Source organism: Pleurodeles waltl, chromosome 10, assembly GCF_031143425.1.
Source record: "Pleurodeles waltl isolate 20211129_DDA chromosome 10, aPleWal1.hap1.20221129, whole genome shotgun sequence".
Classification (NCBI taxonomy): domain Eukaryota; kingdom Metazoa; phylum Chordata; class Amphibia; order Caudata; family Salamandridae; genus Pleurodeles; species Pleurodeles waltl.
In genome coordinates, this window is record NC_090449.1 from 493,958,855 (window position 1) to 493,980,805 (window position 21,951).

Here is a 21,951-nt window from a genome sequence, read left to right on the forward strand (position 1 = left end):
GTAATTTGTTGTACAAGTGCTCCAGAAACCTACATATGGACTGCGGTATTCAATGGAGGTTCTTTGCCGTTTTTGTTTGTATTGCATTTCTATATTTTTATCTCTGTACACCACAAAGTACTCATTGGCATTAACCCCAAGGCGCTTCCACTTTTGGATGAATGGAATTGAATGCTTTACTTGATGCTGTGCAGGCCCTTGAGCACTTGGATTTTGTGGGGGCGTGTTGGGCCTGGACAAGCGTCATTGTAGTAGGTTTGTTGTGCAGACATTCTGCCCTTAGTCCAATTGTCCTGTTTTGATTGCATTTGTGTTAGACTTAATCATGTAAAATGTGCTTTCGAGTTCATAGGCGGCGGCAGTCTGAATTTTTGTGGTCTGTTGTGTCAAGGGTCTCAGTGCTGTTTAGTCCTTGCTGATGTATTTTGAGCAAAAAAAACCTAGGTACACAACACCTCATTACAAACATACATCATTACCCTTCAAATATCTCCAAAACAATTCCATTACAAATATCATATGTAATTACAATTTGGACCTACCCCCATCATATCATAAGGAAAACCAGTGCAGAAAAGTTAAATACGTGCTGGTGTGTAATAATAAAGGAAAGATCCCATTAAACCATTCAACATAAAATCCTAAAAATTATATGTACACTTTTAGAATACAGCCTGTTAATCTTTTTAACTACATTGAATCATCATATCATTTCTTCAAGATAGTCCTATCCTCCAATTTTCAATTCTCTCCAAGAGATACAACCAATCCAGGCATGAGCAATATCGTGGATGTTTCGGAACCCCCCACCCCCCCCAACGCTCTTGGGCCAGATACCTGCGCCATATGGGCCTTCCCATATAAATCCAGCCTAATTCTAGTATCCTTCAATCAAAAATCTCACTAAAACCAGATTCAGACGAGTTTGCTGAGTGAAAGGTTGTGCAATTGGAGCAGAGGCGGTATCTCTTAAGAGTCTAGCGAAGTAGTATGGATACCGAAGTGTGGATTATGGGAATGAAGATTGAGGTACTCAGTAAGGATATTGAATAAAGAAGGATACTAGAATTAGTGTGGATTTATATGGGCTCCCCTATCAGTCCTGATGAAGACCCGTATGGAGCAGATATCTGGCCCAAGAGCGTGAGGGGGTCATTTTCCACGATATTGCTCATTCCTGGAGAAGAAAGAAATGATATGATTTAATGTGGTTAAAAGATTAACCAATAGGCTGTATTCTAAAGTGTACACATTTTTTAGGATTTTTTTTTGGAATGGTTTAAAGGGATCTTTCCTTTATTACACACCAGCACATTTATTTAACTTTTCGGCACTGGTTTTCCTTTTTTTTTTTTTTTTTTTTCTTTGCTATGATGGGGGTAGGTCAAATTGTAATTACATATTTATATACTTGTAATTGTTTTTGAGATATTTGAAGGGTAATGTATGTTTTTGTTTGTGATTAGGTGTTGTGTACCTAGGGATTTTTTGTTTATAATTACTCAAACCCCTTATGGGCTAATTAGGGTTACCCTCTGTGGTAGTTAAATTGACATGTTTTGAGGCCCGATTGAAGTGGTTAGTCGTTGATGTCTAAATGGAAACCAGAGCATCTCTTTGCACCTTGCCTTTTTAGTGTATTGTTCAATGGATTACACCTCGGTGACTTCTGGAAAAGGCTTATTCTGTTTTGTAATAATAATCTGCAAAACTAAATTTGTATTTCTGTTGCAGGCCTTGGGCTTGACAGCCCACTCGACATAAAAGACATGGAGGAAACGTATGTCACTTTTTTTGTTTACCTATAGAATTTTAATGTGACTCTAAGTTGCCTGGGCAGTACTAGACATGTTTTACTTGTCAGCACGTTTTCTGAATTATTTTTATTTCTTTTGTAGGTTTGAAAAGGCACTACTTGAATCAAGGAAAGTTATAAAGTGAGTTTAATAATGTTGGGTTTCCAGGAAAGGTGAACACTTTGTTCTGGTTCTGCTTGTACAGCAGACTGCTTATGATCAATAGCCTTTATTGCTAGTTAGTCTGACTTTGCTAGGCTATTAAAGGGGTTCACTGGCTTTTGCATCTTTCCATCTGGCCTAGCCTTTAGGCCCTGCCAAATAATGGTTTGTCTGGAAAGAGTTTGTGTTTGTTATGTTAAAGTGAGTAAAAGCCATTCTTCTCAAACTGTTGGAATGCTTACAAGCCCTAAGGCTTGATTTTCCTTGCACTCAACCATGTCCTCTATTTGTGTAATCTTGTACCTAGACACTGTGCTGATACTAATTCAGCGATCCCGATGGATTAATTTCCCATTTATCATCAAACACTGCTCGTGCTTAATCTCATAATGCTATATTAGTGCTGTTCCTGCCCTTTTATTATTTTTTGTTTAGTTCCTGGAACATTGGACACAATTTCAAAGGTGACGCATTTTCAAATATCCCTTTGATACGAGGTGTACCTTCTGGATAATGCAAACGAAAATTTAGTCGGAACAAGATTAGTGACTGGGCTTGGATGTTGAAGGTGGATGTATGTTATGAAGTGGGTGTTTACTGCTGTGTGAACAGGTCTTTCCCAGCTTTATTCCCCATAATCTACTTGATTTGTGCATTTCTCAACGCATTGCGGACAAATGTAAATATAAGAGGTTAATATATTTTTTAATTTAATTTTTCTAGCAGTAAATTGCCAATGAGAAGAATAAACTCCATGCCAGTAAGTAACAAATTACAATAATGCTTTTCTTGTGATGGTTTCTCTAGGGATTGATGTATCCTATTATTATTTTTTTCCCTTGTGTGAATGGAAAACTGTTTGAGTACCAAGGACATAACTGATTTATAACTTATAGGGGTCTGTGTGTGGGGGGGGACTACACTCTATGGATGAAATTAGTAAATGAGTATTTTAGCCAATCCCACTATGCATGTAGTTGCCGTGAATAGTCTGGTGATAGGTGGTTTTTGCTTTCATGTGCAGTAATGTTTCTTTTTTTCTTTTTTTATTTCTTCAGCAGAGACTTCTAGGCTCTAGTCCAGCTCTCAAAAGCAACCATTCTGAGCAGTGTCCCTTTCATTCCAACCAAGATGATGAAAACAAGGAAAATGTAGGTTATTGTAATATTTGATACCGAGGGCAAGCACAACTATGGTCACTGCTCTGTGGGTTTTATTATATTGCTCCATGTTTTTATTTTTACTTTGCAAATTGGGGGGGGGGGGGTTGCTTGCATCCTGATCCTGGGGAAATGTCAGTGAAACACAGTTGTACTTCATGCATGCCCAAAGCTAGATTGATTGCCATGCAATTCTCTGGAGTGATTTGCCTCCATCCTTATTCTAAATCAATTAGATTGTTTAAAAACGAAAAAAAACTGAGAATGAACGTTTTTTTTTATTTAGCCTTTTTAATAGTTTCCAGTTAGATGCTTGCGTGTTTTTGTTGTCGTCTTGCAGGAGGCCTTCCAGTTTAAGATGCCAGGCAGGCCAGCTTCGCGGAACAATCTCCGCATTCGATTCTTGGGCGATGGGAAGGATCCCCTCGTCCAAAGGCAGAACTCTGCACCCGCACGAATGGTACGTAAACTGTTATCACATCATAATAAAATTATACATCCCCTTAATGGACCTAGTTTCTTGAACTGCACTAAATGTTTGTTTTTACGTGTCGTAGTAACTCCATTTTCTACGTAGAGATGTGGTTACTATGTATTTTTGTAGCCTTCCTGGTTAGGGTCAAGACTTGTGATGTACCTTCTATTAAGGGCACGTCTCCCATTGTTGCTCTGGAAAAGATTAGCCAGACTGGGACTTCAAATGGTTCTCATTACCCATGGTAAAAGATTACAGGTCTTGAGTTGTTCCCATGACCTTTTGGAAAAGCCCTTGCGGCTTCCAAACGGCCTCTAAAGTATCTATGTAACTATAGATGATGTAGCAGACACGTTTGTCAAACTGCTTGTTTAGTGAACTGTTTTCAGTGAGTTGACAGTGGTAAACTGGTGTCTTTCTTCACAAACTAGTTCCCCAGTTCGGAGAGGAGTGAAGCTGAGCCTGAGAAGTTTACTCGTATACTCTTGAATAAGCCATCACAGACTTCGTCAGTGAATGATGACGAGGATGATGGATTTCTAGAGCTCCTTGACAACGAGGATTTTGAGGTATAATTTATCCAAATGAATCTCCTATCTGTTGCGTTACTAAAGGCTGTTTTCCCCCCCCCCCCCCCCCCTCTTGTTGCTTAAACCTGCTCAGCTGACTTGGTCTATCAAATTGCTTTTATACAGTGTGAGTAACACCTACTTTGGAAGAATTTATTGCCCTGACAAATTGGGTCCGCTTACCTCTGCACCATACTAAGATAACGATTCCTTTGCAGTGTTATGGTTCAACTTGAGCATTCTGTTGTGACAACCTTAGATACTTAGACCAGTAATTACTAGAATGGTTGGTATATGACGGGACTTGGCCTGGTTAAAGGTATTTTCTGCTGGCATTCTGTCTTTCTGATCAGCCTCTCAGTACTTCAGGGTGCGCATTTTCAGATTCTCTGCTTTTGCGCACACATTTAATCTCCTTGTTCACTGTGACTTACACATTTTTCATGTGTGTTTTGGTTTATTGTAGAACACTGTACTAGCACTAATGCAAACTTAAGTAGCATTTGTCTATATGACCTTGAATTATGGCAGTCATCAGCAAACTCATGTACTGTCCTTATTGAGACTGATTTTTGAAGCTGCTATTAATTATATATTTTTTTCCTTTCCCTTATTTACCTTAGAATGATGACGCACCGCCTGGCATGTCTAGTCTCTGGACTGCTCCCTTAGTGATGAAAGAGGCCATGAATCAAGTAAGTGATTATCAGTCACTGTCATTTGTTTTATTTACTATAGGATTGATTGTATACAAAAATGTATCCTTGTTAGGGCTAACCAGATCAACTTATTGCTGATGGTGTTTCCTCTTTTCAGTCTATGGGTCACAATCACAAGGCCATTGAGGAAAAGCATGTGAAATGCCTTCTCCAATAGGTCTTTGACTATATTGCCTTTGCTGCTCATCTTCGATACAAAACTATTGGATGTTACTAATGGTGCATATCACTAGGTCATAAACCTGTTTGAGGCACAGTACCAATTGGATATACAAAAAAAAAAATGGGTCATTCCTTGATATTGTCTTGTTTTATTAATAGCTAGTCATGTGCTTGTGTATGTGATATTTGTATAGTGTGAACTTGGCCCAACAAGATATGTACCTGGTCAATAGTCCGCAAACTGTCAACAATTGATAGGAGAGGTGTTGGATTCTGGGACAAGAGGTATACTGTTATTACACTGATCTTTGTACCACATTTATGCCAAATCTAGTTTGGGTATATTGTGCCCAGTTTGTTCATTGCTTAGCTGCAGTTGTAGTCGGTTAGCTTGAAATGCTTTACTGTTTTTCTGAAGCTTGTACCTAATACCCAGCTCCCTAATGCTGTGCTGATAATCTAGAATCATCTGAGCAACAGCCAATGCTCTGCATCGATATTGAGTCCAAAACCAGTGCTAAAGCGAGCGGAGAGACCTGCAGAGGACCCACCTGGAAAAAGCAAGCGAAGAAAAAGTATGCTCGAAGTGTCTGTCCAAGAGGAAACTGAGCCTGACGCTAAGGTTGGTAGCTGCTTCCTATGACCAGCCTGACATCTTGAAATGGAGAGATTGCAGTCTGCTATAATTTTTGTCAGTTGAACTGCATAATATGCCATTCATGACAGTGCTTTTTTGTAAAAAAAAAATTTAAACTTCTTTCAGAATCAAAGGCTGCTCCGGTCAAAGTCTTTTTCCCATACTGAAATTGAGAATGTTCTAGACTGTGATCAGAGGGATCTTATAGGTGATTTCTCACAGGTAAGCCAGTAACAAATAGCGCTCTAATTTTTGATCATTTGCTAAAATTGGACACCAAGAACCTGTTTGCTTAAGTACTTTGAAGCATTATTTCCGGGAAGTGAACTGGTGATTTGGTTCATGTTCCCTTTTCAAAAGAAATTCGGGCAATGCTTGTCTCACTAGTCCCGTTTGGATGTTCTTTCCCTGAAAATGTTTGTGCAGCTGCTATTTTTAATGCGTAGGAGACTTTAGCTAAACTCAGTTTCTCATTGTATGGCAGTTTGTTTATTTGGTTCTTGGACTAAAGCTAAGTTGTGACTCCAAGTTGGATACCTTGATCAGTATCCTTAGTTTTACTCTGTAGAATTTCTTAGTGTTTGTATCCTCTAAAGCTTTACATAACATCCTTTAGCTGATTTACATAAGCATCACATTTCAAGGACCTTGTGATGAAGTTTCTGGCTCCCGTCCAAAAGAATGTATCTGGATTGAACGCAGCTTGAAAAGGGTGTTTGGTGTGGGGCTCGCGTAGTAAGACAAAATGACCATGAAATGTAACTTAATATTTGAGAATCATTCTGTAGAACATGTTGTGACACACAGAAATATTGTCTTCCTTTGGTTAATTTGTGCTGGTGTTTGGGACAGTCATTTATTTTTGAAGACTGGGACTTGCTTGACAGAGCAGGTGAGAGTGAAAGCAGAACAAGATAGGAAAATTGTGACAAAGGAAGGTTAGAAAATAATTTGCCAAAGTGTGAGACAAATTGCAGGGCGAAGGAAGAAGAGGCATGAAATGGAATAGAGACTAGCCAGCATTGGCATGTAGCAGCCCAGCATTCGGGAAAAACTGTATGCTTTTTGTTTTCCAACACATTAAGCACTGCTAAAAACTATATGTAGCACTAATACTAAGTCGTTTTCTTCCCCTTTAAGGTTTACCTGCTACCTACTACTGACGGGAGGCACCAGGATTTAAAATACATCACTCCTGAAATGGTAATTGTTTTGAGACGGAGTAAATGATTTTTTTTGTGAATGTTTAACCAGTACAGGGACATGTAAAGTGTTTTGGAAAACATAGAAAAGTGGGTCTTTTGACAAAAAAAAAAAAAAACTTTACTTTTTTTTGTTTTTTTAAATCTACTTGCTAGGCAAGTTTGGTTTTATCAGGTCGAGCTATTTATAGGGCCTCCTCCGCTCTGGCGAGTGAACTTAAATTTGAAAGGAAGAACTGTTCTGTTAATTCAGAAACGGAATAAGCACTAGATGCGTATATATATAATTTTTTTTTATTTTATCTTGACACATTTGCTGTCTGTTCAAAGACAGAGGTCTAATGTCAGTTTGTCCTTTTATTAATATTGCTGCTTATCCTGGAAATGGTGTTTACCTTTCTTCCTTATTACAGTTAGAGGTTTTTATCAGGTGATCTATCTGACCATCATTGTGAAACAAAAGGCTGTAAGATGCCAGTATTGTTTACTAACACATTTAAACAGCTTGTAAATGAATAGTACACATATTTCAAAATATATCTGGAATTATAAAGCACTTTTTTTTTTTTTTTAATTTAGAAGTGTGATGCGAACAGATTTTATTTTTGCTCCCATTTAAAACACTTTACTTGGTGATGTGCAAATGACAAATTAGCAGAAAATCCATTTCAAAACCTTCTACGTTGTATAGTTTTTAGTGTAAATGCATGTTGGTGGGGGCATTTTATGGCCTTTCAATGGAAAATCTGATGATTGCAAATGGGTGTTATCACTTCACGCTTTAGTTATGTATTTATAAAAAGTGACATTAAACATGGTTTGAGAAACATTCCTGCCTCTGCTCTGACAGTGCTGTTACTGAACTAAGAGGCAAGTCAGTAGCGGTCATATGTATTCTGTATGTGACTAGACTTGTATTAAATATGGAGCTTAGTATATGAAATGAAACAAGTATTTTTTTTGTACAGCAGACCTGCTGAACATGCACGTTTTGAAGGTTCTCTCCTATTTGATAAAGGTGAAAATGGCAGCTGAGTGAATTAAAATATGACTAGGATCACATTTTAATCCGTTATATGGGTCAAGAGCATTCTAATTGGGTTGAGTAGATAACGTCGCTAAACCTGCAGCTCTAGTAACATTTTCTTGAGGCCTGGAAATGTTAGGAGTAATTACCCACCCCCCTAGGTGCCTAGTTTAAAAAAATAAAATAAAAAAAAAGTGCCGGTTTGCTAGGTTTTTCTAGTTGCCCTGTGAGTTAGTGGTCAAAATCCTTAACTACCCACTTTGGATTAAAAAAAGGGGTCAGTTTTGAGTAGAACAATGTGATGTATCCATTTTGTGATTTGTGCAGTTTCCTGCCACAGGCACTAGGCCTACCTGCACAAGTGAAGTAACGATGTTTAACTGAAGACACTGAGCATAGAATAGTAAGATGTGTTATTACTGACTGGATTTCACTGCATTTGTGCCTTACAAACGTAAGCCAGTGTGCAAGAAAGAAGACATTTTGAAAAATATAATCTAATCCTATGCTTGAATGGGTACCCACAAATTCAGAGATGTACAAATAACTGCCGCTGCTAAGCTCTATATCTTGTGTCCACTTCAGAAATACATAGGTTAAATATCTCACCATATGAGTTGGGTCTGTACTCTGTACACAATGAAACACATTGTATGGAGCAGCTCAATTGTTGTCTCTGGGTACCTATGGTTCTTGGAGAACCTATAAACCCTATACAGCGCCACAACCAAAAGGGTCTAGCTAACATAATGGTACATTCCTTTTTTTGTTTCTTTTTTTTTTTTATTGGTCATTGTGACAAAATTACAGATGAAAATATTGTCACACAAAGCTTTTTTTTTTTTTTTTTTTTTTTTTTTTTTTCCTACTTGTTTTCAATACTTCAGCAGTGTTTGGGGAAACCATGAGGGATGTACACGTGATCCCTTACTGAATTTGTTGTACTTTGCAGAAATCTATAGTTTTCCTGGATCACTCATGGGTTTCACACTGGTTTTGTAATCTTCTTGACAGTACCTGTGGCAAAAAGCGGGGGTGCCTGAGGTTTTTCAACTGAAGGTGCACTGGGTTCCAACTAACCAGGTCCACTAAATGTGCTTTTCGCTAAAACAAGGTAAACTCGCCTAACTGTGTACACTTGGCACACACTTTAGCACCCCGGTAAGTCCCTAGTAAATGGCACCCATGGACCACATGTGTGGGTACTAGAGGGCCCCTAAGGGCTGCAGCATGTATTATGCCACCGAAAGGCTTTTTTTTTTTTTTTTTAAATTTTTTTTTATTCCACAAAACTTTCATTGTAAGCTGTGACATGGTGTAAACCATGTATGAAAACACATGGCACACATTTGCAGTGACTCTGGCATGGCACAAAATAATATGTAAGTCACCCCTACAGCAAAACTTACAGCCCTAATGAAGGGTGCATTACATTTTATGTGAGGACAAAACTGCATGAGCACATATGCCCCTGTGATGTCTAGTTTGATCACTAGATATTACAAGGGATCAGTGAAGCCATCTTAATGTATGTAGTGCGCACTGGTCATTATGAGTTACTCCGCTACATAATGGCTTCTCTGAAACTTATGGGGTTTCATATCAAACATCTTGTCTTAAATCTATACTGTTGCCAGTATTGTTGTTTTTTCATGACCGGTGCCCCCTGAAACCTAATAGCCTTCTGATGTGCTGGCTGACTTGTGGAGACCAACCTGCCACGAAAGACAAGCTTCTGACCCCGTGGAGGTGAGAGCCTGTGCTCTGAGGTCAAACCATGCCTGCTCCAGCAGGGTGGCTAGTAAATCAGCATATCTGGGCTGGAGGCTTCAAAGCCTTTGCTGCCCTTTGATATTGGACCATGGTTTTCCCCCAGACCGGGGGAATGCCACCCCTTGCCATGAGGCCCATTTGGCACCAGGGCAGGCAGGAAGTGAGGTATGCAATAGTCGTGCTGCATCAGCTGTGAAAACTAGATATTGCAAGTGAACAGGGAAGGCATCTTAAGGTATGTACTGGGCTCTGGTCATTACAAGTTACCCAGCTACAGAATGGCTTCAGTAAAACCTATGGTGTTTGGTATCAAGCACATTGTCTTGGAAAAAATCCTTACTGATGCAAGTTTTGGATTTGACATGCACCCATAGGGCCCCCTAGAGATGCGCTCTGTAAACCTATTAGTCCTTTTGTGTGCTGGTTGTCTATTGACTAGCCTTCCACCACAAACGAGTTTCTGACCCCGTGGAGGTTGGAGCCCATGCTCTGAGATTAGAAACACTGCCTATCCCTCAGGATGGTATTATCACCTCCAGCAGGATGTCTAGAAAATCTGAATACCAAGACCAGGGACTTCAAAGTTCCTACTGCCTTTCATATGGGCTTCCCGTCTTCCCCCAGTCCTGTGAGATGCCACCCCGTGCCCCAAGGTCCCTTTGGCATCAGGACAGGTGTGAAATTATCCATGCAAGTTGGTGTGTTGCACCACCAGGCTTTTTACACCCCTATGGTGGGCTGCCTAATGTGCTGCACGAAGGAGGGGGGGGGGTTCCACCATCTAGTTTAGTGTGCAATTGGGAATCACGGACAGGAGTTATGCCCACTCTCCCCTGATTTTCTGCTCCAGTCCAGACAATTGTAAGTACCCAATGCTTTCTGCATCCTCCAAAGTGCCATCACTTTGCCAACCAGCCAGTATCTCCCTTGGAGGTGGGGAGCCACTTCCCTGCACCAACCATGACAGTCCATTTACTCGTTTTACTTACCATTGGGCCTGCTGTGGGAGCATCGTGCCAGAAAATATACTCAGTGTCCAGGATTGCCACCCCGTTGACCCACCCAGTCTTTGAGACGGTGAGGTATTGCTCCCATTGACTTCAATGCTTAGCATCCAAGGCTACTGCGGCTAGGAGCACCTCTGCTCCCAGACACACCAGGGCATCTAACCTGAAACTGCTGGTGGTTCTAGGGTCCTTGGCCCCTACTTAACTTCCAGAAGAACAGTCCTGTAAGTAACTGCTTGCCCAGACTGCCATAAGAGTATTTAGGGTTATTACTTTAACTTCTGTCAGCCAACAAGATTAACCTGTACTATCTGCATAGTGCAGAGGTCTCCAAACGTTTTAATGCCGCGCCCCCCCAGTTGAAAAAGAAAAATCATTGGGCCCCCCTCAGAATTTTTCACAATTATTTTTATAAACATGGCATTGTTTAAATATGTCTAAACCTATTTAAACATTGCAGTTAAGTACTGTTACCTTTTTAAAACTGCAATAACATGATTCTGCTTAAAACAAAGGCCTGTTAGCTGTATAATATTTATTTTGGCCAGAGTCTGGGGCCACCCCTGGGATCACCCAGTTTGAAGACCTCTGGCATAGTGTATCCTAGTGGGTGGGTAGGTGTGTGTGTGACCGTGCACGTTTGACTTAAAATGTAAGAGGATGTGAGTGGTTTGGTGGGTCTGATTAGGTGTGGTAGTGGTTGGTTTTGTAGGTGTTAGGGTGTGTGTGACTGGGTCTTAATGGGTGTGGTATTTTTTGTGTGAGTGGCTATGAGTAAGAGTAGCAGTTTAAAAAAAAAAAAAAAAAAAAAAAAAGTTGGGGCCTAGATCGGCGGATCCATTGTAGTTTCACATGAGGAGGCACGGAGTGCCATGGAGGATCCACAAATCCTTGCCACATGGGTACCCTCAACTAATTTTATTCATGGATCCCCTTGATAGGATTAAAAGCCTATATCGTGGTGCTGATACTGGGGAATTATCACCTGTTCACCCCTATTATTTGCTATTGTGTTAACATGTTTCAGCCATTCAACTCCGCCCTTGTAAGTCTGATGGCCTTCAACAGGACATATGATCCCTGTCATCACCTGTACCTGCGTTTTGTAGCGTATTTGGCAATGAGATGTACTGGACTCAATGATATCTTACAAGTACACACAGGGATGTACAGTTTCATAACCGCTGCCCCTTAAACTGGAGTCCCGGTGGGAATGCATCCCCATAGCCCCACATTCCTCAAGGGACCGGTCACCTCCTCCCACTGCCATTCGCAGCTCTCTGGTTACCTAGACAGTACATGTTAAAGCCAATCAGGCTATACAAACTCTGCAGCTCAAAGTATCAGTAAAAGATACACTATGCTTTAAAATTAAGCCACCAGTAAAACAATGAATACACTTTACAATTCATAAGCTGTCAATAAAACAATCCTATGCAAATCTATGCCTCTTAACCCTGACTACCCTTTGAAGATCTACATTACTAGCTTTAAGAGTTGACCATATAATACAGTACTACCTGCTGCCAGTCATCCATTGTTGTGGAAAGAGCAAATAACATTTTATAAGAAATCTGGATACATTAGTGCAATAAGCATAATTCATTCAAATGTGAAAATACTTGCAAATTCAGGACGTGCTTACTAGACCTACCCCATTCCTGGTTTCAACCACTTATGTAAAAATCATCCAGCCCAGGGCCCCAATGATAACAGATTGTATAGTAAATAAACAACCTTAGCATTTATAATAATACCCGTATTGAGGCTTTTTTTAATAAAAAAAAAACATACAAATCCGAGTGAAGGGAGAAAATTAGACCAATATTGACATTAAGCAAAACAAAAGCCAAATATGGAATGTGTAGGCTTTGCAAATCCAGTTGGCAAAATAAGAACCTCCATAACATTAAAAGATGGTGACCTAGTACTACATTTGCATGCCCAACAGAAAAAGTATGCAAAACGTTTGCGACAAGCAGTATTTCATAAGTTGGGATCTAATAGCTAACTTTTGAGATACCACCTCTAAGAATTTGGCCATGACCCAATATACTGGCATGTGGTGACACTGAAGAATTATTCACTCCATTTCTCACATAGCATACCTAAAATCTTCTGAAGAGCGGTAATAGCATGCTCCATCTTATGTTGATGAAGGCACAACAAAAGACAAATATGCACCAATGACAGTGATTCCAACTTAAAAAGGTCCCTAACTGACCCCCCTCCTGGCTGATTCCTCTTGACCTAATAAAGGAGGGTACTTGGCCCAGCCTGACCGAGGCCCACCGCCTAACAGATCTGCTTCTAATGTCCTTCTAGTAGGACTGTCATTGGCCCCTGTAATCTACCTCCCATAAATGTCTCAGGTTAATTATCTTGCAAACATTTGCAACATTGCTATTACATGAGCCCTTTAGCTCTGCTTGGCGTTACCTACCCTTCTTTTATTCAACCCAGGGTCCTCCACGACCCTTTTAGAGGAAATACATGTGTCGAAGTCATGGACTGTGGTGTATGTCTGTACGAGCTAGCTCCTCAGGCAATTTCTTTATAGCTTTTGATGTGTCATTTTAGTTTGGCAGACCACACAATTCTACGGTTATTTTTGCAGAACAGCTGCAAACTATTAGACCACTGATGCCTTAGCATGGCCTCCCTGGCCAGTGAGATTATAGGCTTGTGGTCACTACCTTCGAGGGCCCCTACTGATAAATCCATCACCATCCCAAAATGCTTTGAGGCGATAATTGCATAATTAATCGCAGCTGATGCTCTCCCATTGTCAGAGCTTTCTTTAGCTCTGTGTAACATCCCCCATCTGCCCTGAAGAAGTGTTTATATTTAAATCGCAAATCAAAAGTTTAGGTGCCAGGGGGGAAACTGGCTTGAATCTTATCTAGTAAAAGTGCCAGCGCCTTAAATTTTGTTCTCTTCACAATTTTAGGGGAAGGTACATTTTAATAGCCTTTCTGGATCACCTATATGGCTCCCTCTCGCAGACTGCAGTGAGGGTAAGCCTGACGACTAAAATACCAAAAAGATTGCACAATCTCTAAAGATGACACACCACTTAATCATCATCCACCGATACCAAAGCTGCAGGACTACCCCTGTAGGAAGCTGGCCTGGTGTGTGGTGGACAACTATGGTGTTAGCACTCTATGCCAGGTCCAAGTATCCCCTATTAGTTAAGTATAGGCAATGTTTAGGAAGCCAGGCTCTTGAGGTACCTATGGATGAGCAGCCAAGACTTATCTAGGAGACATGCCAAGCTCATGCAATACCACTATATAGACAGAGCACTTACATGAAAGAACCTCACAATGTTACAAAAATAAAGGAACTTTATTATAGCATAACGCAGATACTAGAATACTGAATAGGCAATCCCCCAAATGGAGGTATGTAAACACGCTTTTATATACACAGTAGCAATCAGTAAAGGGTATAGAAAACAAGCATTAGTAAAAGCAATAGCAATTATTGAGGGCCCTGGGGGAGGGCCAAGCCATATAGTAAAGTGAAAGGCAGGACCAGTTCGACTGGACGAAGGTAAACCGTGCTACACCGGAGATAAAGAGGAGTCCCAGGAGTAATGCAAGTGATGTCCCACATCTGTGATTGAGATGCAGTCTGTCAGTGGTGCTGGAAGACCACCAACAAGCCTTGACAAATGCAAGAGACTGAGAAGGTTTGCAGGGCTTAAGAGGACCAGCAAGGTCCAGGGGACTCGACCCAAGGAGAGAAGTCCGGGGTCACCCTCAGCAGCTGGGAATCACAAGAAGAGGAGGCAGCTGCCACAGGCAACCTACTGGCAGGAAGTCACAGGAGCCGTACTGAGAACCACTCAGCACACCCAAAAAGTCCGAAGTCGCTTGAGTGGCAGGCAGGAGACTGCTTTGCAGGAAGGAGTGCTGGAGGCCAGGGCTACACGGAGCCTGAAGATCCCTTGGAGGAGCAAACAAGCCTTGGTAGCTGCAAGAGTCACGCTGCACAGGGGTACTGCCATGCAAGGAGAGGCAAAGGCTTACCGTCTCAAATTGGACAGATGGTAGAGATAAGCAAGGGGACCACTCCAGACCACCATCTGTGATGCAGGATCTATGCAGTTCTGGAGGAGAGCAGATCCACGCAGCCAGTCGACATTGCAGTTGGTGCCTGCAGATGCAGGGAAGTGACTCCTTCACTCCAGGGGAGATTCCTTCTTACTTCTTGTGCGGGCTAAAGACTTGTTGCCCTTAGAGGACGAAGAGCCATGGAAATGTTGCAGTTGCTGGAAGGATCTGGAAAAACAATGTTGCAGAGCGGAGTCACTGAAGTTGCAGATTGTTGGTTCCTGGAGGGTCCAGTTGCAGTACCACTGTCCAGAAGATGAAGTAAATGATGCAGAGGAGTCCTGTTGGAATCTTGCATGTCTGATCTGAGGACCCACCCAAGGGAGAGGCCCTAAATAGACCTAAAAGGGGGTTCTCAAGGGGACCACCTATCAAGAGTGGGCTGTGATGTCATCTGCCTGACCTGGCCACTCAGATGCTCCCAGGAGCCTCTGCACACCTTGGATTCAAGATTGCAGAACCAATGGCCACCTGGAAGAGCTCTGGGCACCACACTTGGGGTGGTGATGGACAGGGGAGTGGTCACTCACCTTTTCTTTGTCCAGATTCGCACCAGAGCAGGGACCAGGGGTCCCTGGGCTGGTTCAAACCAGTTTTATGTATGGAGGGCACCAAATGTGCCTTTCTAAGTATACTGGTTATTTGGAGAGGCTACCCCTTCCCAAGTCATAACACCTATTTCCAAGGGAGAGGGTGTTGCCTCCCTCTCCCACAGGAAATTATTTGTTCTGCCTTGCCTTCCTCTGCCTGAGCTGGTCAAGCAGCAGAAGGCCAGAAACTTGTCTGAGGGGTGGCAGCTGTGTGGGCTGCATGAAAAACCCTAGAAGACTGGTAGAAGCAATGCAGGTGTTCCCCTAAGGAGCCCTCCAAGTGCATGGAATCATACAACCAATACTGGCAACATTATTGGGGTATGATTCAGACATGTTTGATACCAAACATGCCCAGGTTTAGAGATACCATTATGTAACTGTGTCCAGCACACGGGTATAATGGCTCCCCTGCAGTTACAAAGTCGAGTGCAATGGAGCTGAAGTTCGTAGGGGCACCTCTGCTTGTGCAGGGGTGCCCTCAAACAGGTAAGTGCCCTCTGGGCTAGGTGGGCCTACAATAGGGGTGACTTACAGTGACCTGTAGTGGAAGGGTGCATGCACCTATGTTTTCTTGCAGGGCAGTAGTCTCTATTTTATTATCCTTAATAACAGACTGGAGCGTCTCAAAGTTCCTTTTCAGACCGGCAATGTTTCAAGACAAAGTTTAAACAACCCCCCCCTCACCCAAGTATCAGGAATTATGAAATAGGGCCTTTAACGACTCCTTTTTTGAGTTGATAGCCCTTGCAATCTGGTTTATTTCTATCTTCTCTGCACATTTGGCAAAATTATTTCTGCCCTGTTTCATCTTCACCACAAGTATCTGTTCCCTCCCTTGGGCAGGAGAGGTTCCAGCAACCACAGGAGGAGGTAACAAGTTGGGTAAGATAGAATATTGATGATCTGGCCTGACCCCACTCCTTGATGCTGACAATGGATGGTTTACCGGAAAAGCCTGCTGTCGAGTTGGTTTAACAGACATCGTAGCCAGACTGCCTAAGATCATCCAAAGATTTCAGGACCTCTTCAGCCACTACCCTAGTATGAGAATAGGCCCAGGCATGAGGCCAGTCCACAGATAACCCTGTAGCCTGAGGGTAGGCAACAAGAGCAATATCTTTAGAAGAAATCTTCACTGGCTGTTGGATTGAGTGAAGGAGAGCTAATAGCCTTAATCTATTCAGTATCCCATCTCTGTCTGCAAAAATGTTCACAAATTGAAGAAACCAGACGATCTCATCATGTATTGTGACCCTCCGATTTCAGGTCCCCCCCCCCCATCTCAGCCCTCCTTCATCCCCTGTGCTGCCACAAGGGGGGGCCCTCCCTCCCCCCCCCCCCCCCCCCCCCTGAAAGCCCCTGTGACTGACATGACCAGGATCGGGCGCCAGTATTGGGACTCCCCTTGCCAACTCCGATGGAGTTACTGCCTCGTCTGAAGATAAGTGTGAAGATATCTGAGCTGTGGACGGAGCACTCACAGGGACAGCTTCAGTCTTGATAGATTCAGTAATGGACTACACAAAATGCTTCTCGGATGGGATGACTGCGCAGAACCTGAGCTTTCTAGTCCTCGGTTATTCTTCTCACTTCCTTTTGCCTTGTGCGTGGGTTTTAATTGTGATCTGAGTTGGGGTCTCCTCCTTTTTTTTTTTTTTTTTTTTTTTTTTTTCTTCTTCTTTTTTTCCTTTTTTTCTAGTTTTTTTTCTTTCTTTTGTTTTTTTTCTTCCACCACGACTTGCACCTTGTCTTGTGGATTTAGCTTGGCTGAAAGACAGGCAGCCAAAGACCAGCTGTTAAATTTTGGGAGTATATACTATGACACATTAATGTGCAGGATCTTCTATTCTTTTAAATTATTTTTATATATATATATATATATATATATATATATATATATATATATATATATATATACACACACACACCTTTTTACAACGGGCTGGAAGTGTCCTGACCTTTCCTTTTACTATAAGGAAATGCTTAGTTTATTTCATAGAAATCCCCGAATCCATGGTTGGACTGCCACATTTATGAGCCTCAGTATTTCGGGAACTCTAGGGTGAAAAATATATATATACACACAGGTTACAGGGACATTACAATTGCTAAACATTTTTAAAAGAAAAACTTTAAAAAAAATTCACCCAAAAAAACAACAAAGATTACATGGACGTTATATATGGGTTTGGACTTAACACACACAAACCCAAATAAATTCAGCAGTTAACTTATCTGAAGAAACTAACTTGTGCCCTAAGGTAACAGTAACGAGCATCCCCACTATGCAGTTTTCTCACCAATAATTTTATTGCAGATGACTGAAATAATATGAAGGGTAATTAGCAGGTGTGGGGAGCGAGGTATAGTTTCTTCAGATGAGTATAACTATAACAGCTGAATTTCTGTGGTTTTGTTGTACAATCTGAACCCAACTATAATCCTGTAACCTTTGGTCTTATTAGTGAATTTCTAATAAATGTTTGTATTTGGAATCCTTTAAAAAAAAAAAAAAAAAAGTGAATGGCCACGGACATAACTTGCCAAACAGGAAGCTTGTCTCCCATCTTGAACTTCAGGCAGTTATAGTGTTGCAGTAATTGCCTTTTTCTGGCCTTTAATACTGGGTACATGATGAATCGCAGTAATTAATGCATGCAAAACCATCTCTTTTGTTGAGTCTCTTCCCATGGTATTTCGTTTTCAGCAAGAGTTTTTGAAACCAAATTGATTTATTACAAATTTGAAAATGTATTTTCATAACTACTTTTAGCTTAATGTCTTCGCAGTATAATAGCTCAAATCCACATCTGCAAATAATTCCCAGCACTTCTTTAAAAAAAAAAAAAAGCACTTTTATAATTCTGCCCACTTGGTACCTAGGATTGGTACTGTTTGCAGTAACTTGACTTCAGTGCATTAGTTCTTGGATACAATGCGTCAAGGTGCTGAGCTGTATGGTTCTCACTACTGCTCATCACTCTTCTCAAATCTTTGACTCCACAGTACGGACAAGTGTTAAGAGTTCATTAATTTTCTCTTTTCCACCACTTTAGATGGAATCCGTGTTGAATGGCAAGTTTCAGACCTACATTGACAGATGCATTATAATTGACTGCAGATATCCTTATGAATATGAAGGAGGTCATATCAAGGTAGGAGCATGAGTGCCTGCAAGCACATCTTCATACTCTTCTCCTTTGTATTCACTTGAGCCTTTAAGTTTGTGCATATGTGCCCAATGAGCTGCAATTTCTTGGATCGATGTTGATTGCATATATTGAACATCCATCTTTTCAAACAAATCTTAGGTTGATTTTAGGATATCCCCTGTTCATTCTCATTGGCATGATTGGGTACATGAAAAACTGTATGAAACACACCAGAATGTATTAAGTTATAAATGCAAGGTCTGACATGGGAATGTATTGCCACTATTAGAGTTCTTAATGGGTGGTGATCGATCTGACTTAACCGTTTAAAGGAATTTCTGTGGTGCTTGAAAGCTAAATTCTAGGCAGTATAAATATTTGCCAAGAGGTACTAGGAAACAGACATATTTATAGGCACACATGTAGTCTGTTTACAATTGGTAGCTTTATTATTGATTACACCAAGTGGTTTATCTTTCAAGTCTCCTTCTCAGGCTCCCCAAGACACAGCCTTTTTGTAAAACGTTTCTCACAGCAGAAAGCGCCGGGGAAGACTCCAAACAGGAGTGCCCACAATATGAACACATTGAAGTGCGATTTTAACACGTCTGTGTAGTCCTACTTTCTGAAGTAGCATCCTGGGATAAGAGACTGTACTTGGCCTAGAAACTTCCTCACTTTGGAAAACAGACTGCCTCCCCACTCTTCACCCCTACCATCTACCAATCCTCACAAAGACTAATCTTACCTATATCTCCTAGTTAAACGGCCTCATGGAATTTCTAAAAGTAGCCCGGTCTCTCCCTCCTCTTCAATGTCTGGGTCTTATCCTTTCAGGCGCAGGAATTTAAGCAATACACTTCCACTGTCTGGGGAGCCATACTCTCCACTCAATGTGTGCCATGCTAAGCCAGGAGTATACAAATGGTTCATAATTTCCTTTGGTAATTAATGCTGGGAAGCGGACCTTAAGCCTACATATCTGAAGGTGTCCACTCCAGCATTTACAGGATGTACTGTTCAATGTTTTCCTTATGTTTAATTTATTTACCCAGTATGTTTTAATACTATTTATCTGAAGTGCATCCAGTCCCTCCCAGGGCTCTTTCTGTGTGTGTGCGTGTGTATATATAATATATATATGTGTGTGTGTTCGATGGCATGTGTAGCTGCAGATAAACATGCTGTGCATATCCTGCCATCTAGTGTTGGTCTCGGAGTGTTACGAGTTTTTCTTCAAAGAAGTCTTTTCGAGTCACGAAATCGAGGGACTCCTCCCACTTCGGCCCCATTGCGCATGGGTGTCGACTCCATCTTAGATTGTTTTCTTTCCGCCATCGGGTTCGGACTTGTTCCTCTTCGCTCCGTGTTTCGGTTCGGAAACTTAGTTAAGTGTCGGAAAATTTGACTGTATTGTTTGCGTTCGGTATCGGGTTAGTTAACGCAGATCGACACTGAATTAAAGAAGAGCTCCGGTAGCCCTTCGGGGCTTCTGCCCCAAATGTCATAATAATTATCCATACACAGATCAACAGCTGGTCCATAATTTGTGTTTGTCCTCTGAACACAGAGGATACTTGCGAGGCCTGTCTGGCATTTCGGTCGAAGAAAACGCTACAGGACCGGAGAGCATGAAGGCTTCAAATGGCGTCGGCGCCGCCAGGACACCACGACGTCGAGGAAGAAGAGACTTTCTCCATTGCTGACTCAGACGAGCCCGAAACAGAGCAGACGCCGAAAACCGTGAGTAAACCAGCCCCGGCCAAACTCGCGCCAAAATCAAGAAGGCCCAGGGGACGCCACCGCTGGCAGGCCATGGCTTAACCCGTAAAATCGGTGACCGTCCATCGGCACCGAAAAAGGGCACACACACACATGTCGAAGTCATCTGACTCCGGTCGAGATACTGGAACAGAACATACTCGACACCGAGACCCTGGTTCCGACCAAACTCTACATCGAGGTACCGGCACCGAGAAGTCTGCACCGAGAGATCGGAAAACCGAAAAAAGTGGCTTTGGAGCCAAAAAAGACTGTAAAAAATGTTGGTACCGAAACATCCAGCTTCGGAGCCGAAAACAAGCTCCTACTCCGAAGAACAAGGCCTTTCAGCACAACTGCAAGGCCATACATTTGGACAAGAGCTAGAAGCAGGGGAGCCAGATTATACACAAAGAAGGCTCCATATTCAAAAGGATACAGGGAAAATAAAAACTCCCTCCTATAAGGATGAAAAGGAAACTTGTTTTCCAAGAAAAACAACCACAAGCAAAAGTGGCAAAAGCAGTAACTCCATCTCACTTCGCCACAACCATCACCGCACCAATTGCAACACCCCCTATGATGCAATCTCCAACGCACACAGGGATGTGCCAGGATGACCCAGATGCATGGGATCTCTATGATGCGCTTGTATCAGACAATAGTCCAGACTGCTACCCAGCAAAACCATCACCACCTGAAGACAGTACTGCCTACACGCAGGTGGTGTCCAGAGCAGCGGCTTTTCACAATGTGGCACTGCACGCTGAACCCATTGAGGATGACTTTTTATTTAATACTTTGTCGTCGACACACAGTCAGTACCAAAGTCTCCCAATGTTACCAGGGATGTTGAAACACGCAAAACTAGTATTTCAAGAACCCGTCAAAGGCAGAGCCATCACACCTAGGGTTGAGAAAGTACAAGCCTTCCCCTACAGACCCCGTGTACATCACACAACAACTGACACCTGACTCAGTAGTAGTGGGCGCAGCACGTAAAAGGGCTAATTCACACACCTCTGGAGATGCACCACCACCCGACAAAGTCGAAAGTTTGATGCAGCGGGAAAGAGTTACAGCACAAACGGCCAATCCATGGCGCAATGCCAATTCACAAGCTTTATTGTCGAGATATGACAGAGCTCATTGGGATGAAATGCAGCACTTTATAGAACATCTGCCCAAGGAATTCCAAAAGCGTGCACAAGTGGTGGTGGAGGAGGGCCAAAGTATCCCGAACAACCAGATACGATTGGCAATGGATGCAGCGGACACAGCCGCAAGAACTGTCAATACAGCCATCACTATTCGGAGACATGCCTGGCTACGCACCTCCGGGTTTAAACCAGAGATCCAACAGGCTGTGCTTAATATGCCTTTTAATGGACAGCAGTTGTTTAGGCTGGAGGTGGACACCGCTATAGAGAAGCTGAAGAAGGACACTGATACGGCCAAGGCCATGGGCGCGCTCTACTCCCCACAGAGCAGAGGCACATTTAGGAAGACACAATTTAGAGGGGGGTTTTGGGCCCAAAGCACAGAACCCTCAACCTCACAAACCAGACCCACACACCAGGGCCAGTATCCAAGAGGAGGCTTTCAGGGACAGTGCAGACAGTTCCCTAACACTAG

The 21,951-nt window shown here is 42.1% G+C and overlaps 1 protein-coding gene across 5 annotated transcripts in view; it reads left to right on the plus strand.

Moving 5' to 3' along the window:
• Positions 1 to 21,951, plus strand: part of CDC25A (cell division cycle 25A) — a 179,736-nt gene that overhangs the window by 26,649 nt on the left and 131,136 nt on the right. For 2 of the 5 annotated variants that reach the window (XM_069210821.1, XM_069210822.1), the window contains exons 4-14: positions 1,735 to 1,780; positions 1,899 to 1,937; positions 2,682 to 2,718; positions 3,017 to 3,109; positions 3,459 to 3,578; positions 4,025 to 4,162; positions 4,786 to 4,857; positions 5,507 to 5,665; positions 5,807 to 5,902; positions 6,821 to 6,883; positions 18,460 to 18,558. In XM_069210821.1, coding sequence (XP_069066922.1) covers positions 1,735 to 1,780; positions 1,899 to 1,937; positions 2,682 to 2,718; positions 3,017 to 3,109; positions 3,459 to 3,578; positions 4,025 to 4,162; positions 4,786 to 4,857; positions 5,507 to 5,665; positions 5,807 to 5,902; positions 6,821 to 6,883; positions 18,460 to 18,558 — 962 coding nt within the window. The remainder of the gene's footprint in view (positions 1 to 1,734; positions 1,781 to 1,898; positions 1,938 to 2,681; positions 2,719 to 3,016; positions 3,110 to 3,458; positions 3,579 to 4,024; positions 4,163 to 4,785; positions 4,858 to 5,506; positions 5,666 to 5,806; positions 5,903 to 6,820; positions 6,884 to 18,459; positions 18,559 to 21,951) is intronic. The other 3 variants (XM_069210824.1, XM_069210823.1, XM_069210825.1) reach the window with 3 other exon arrangements.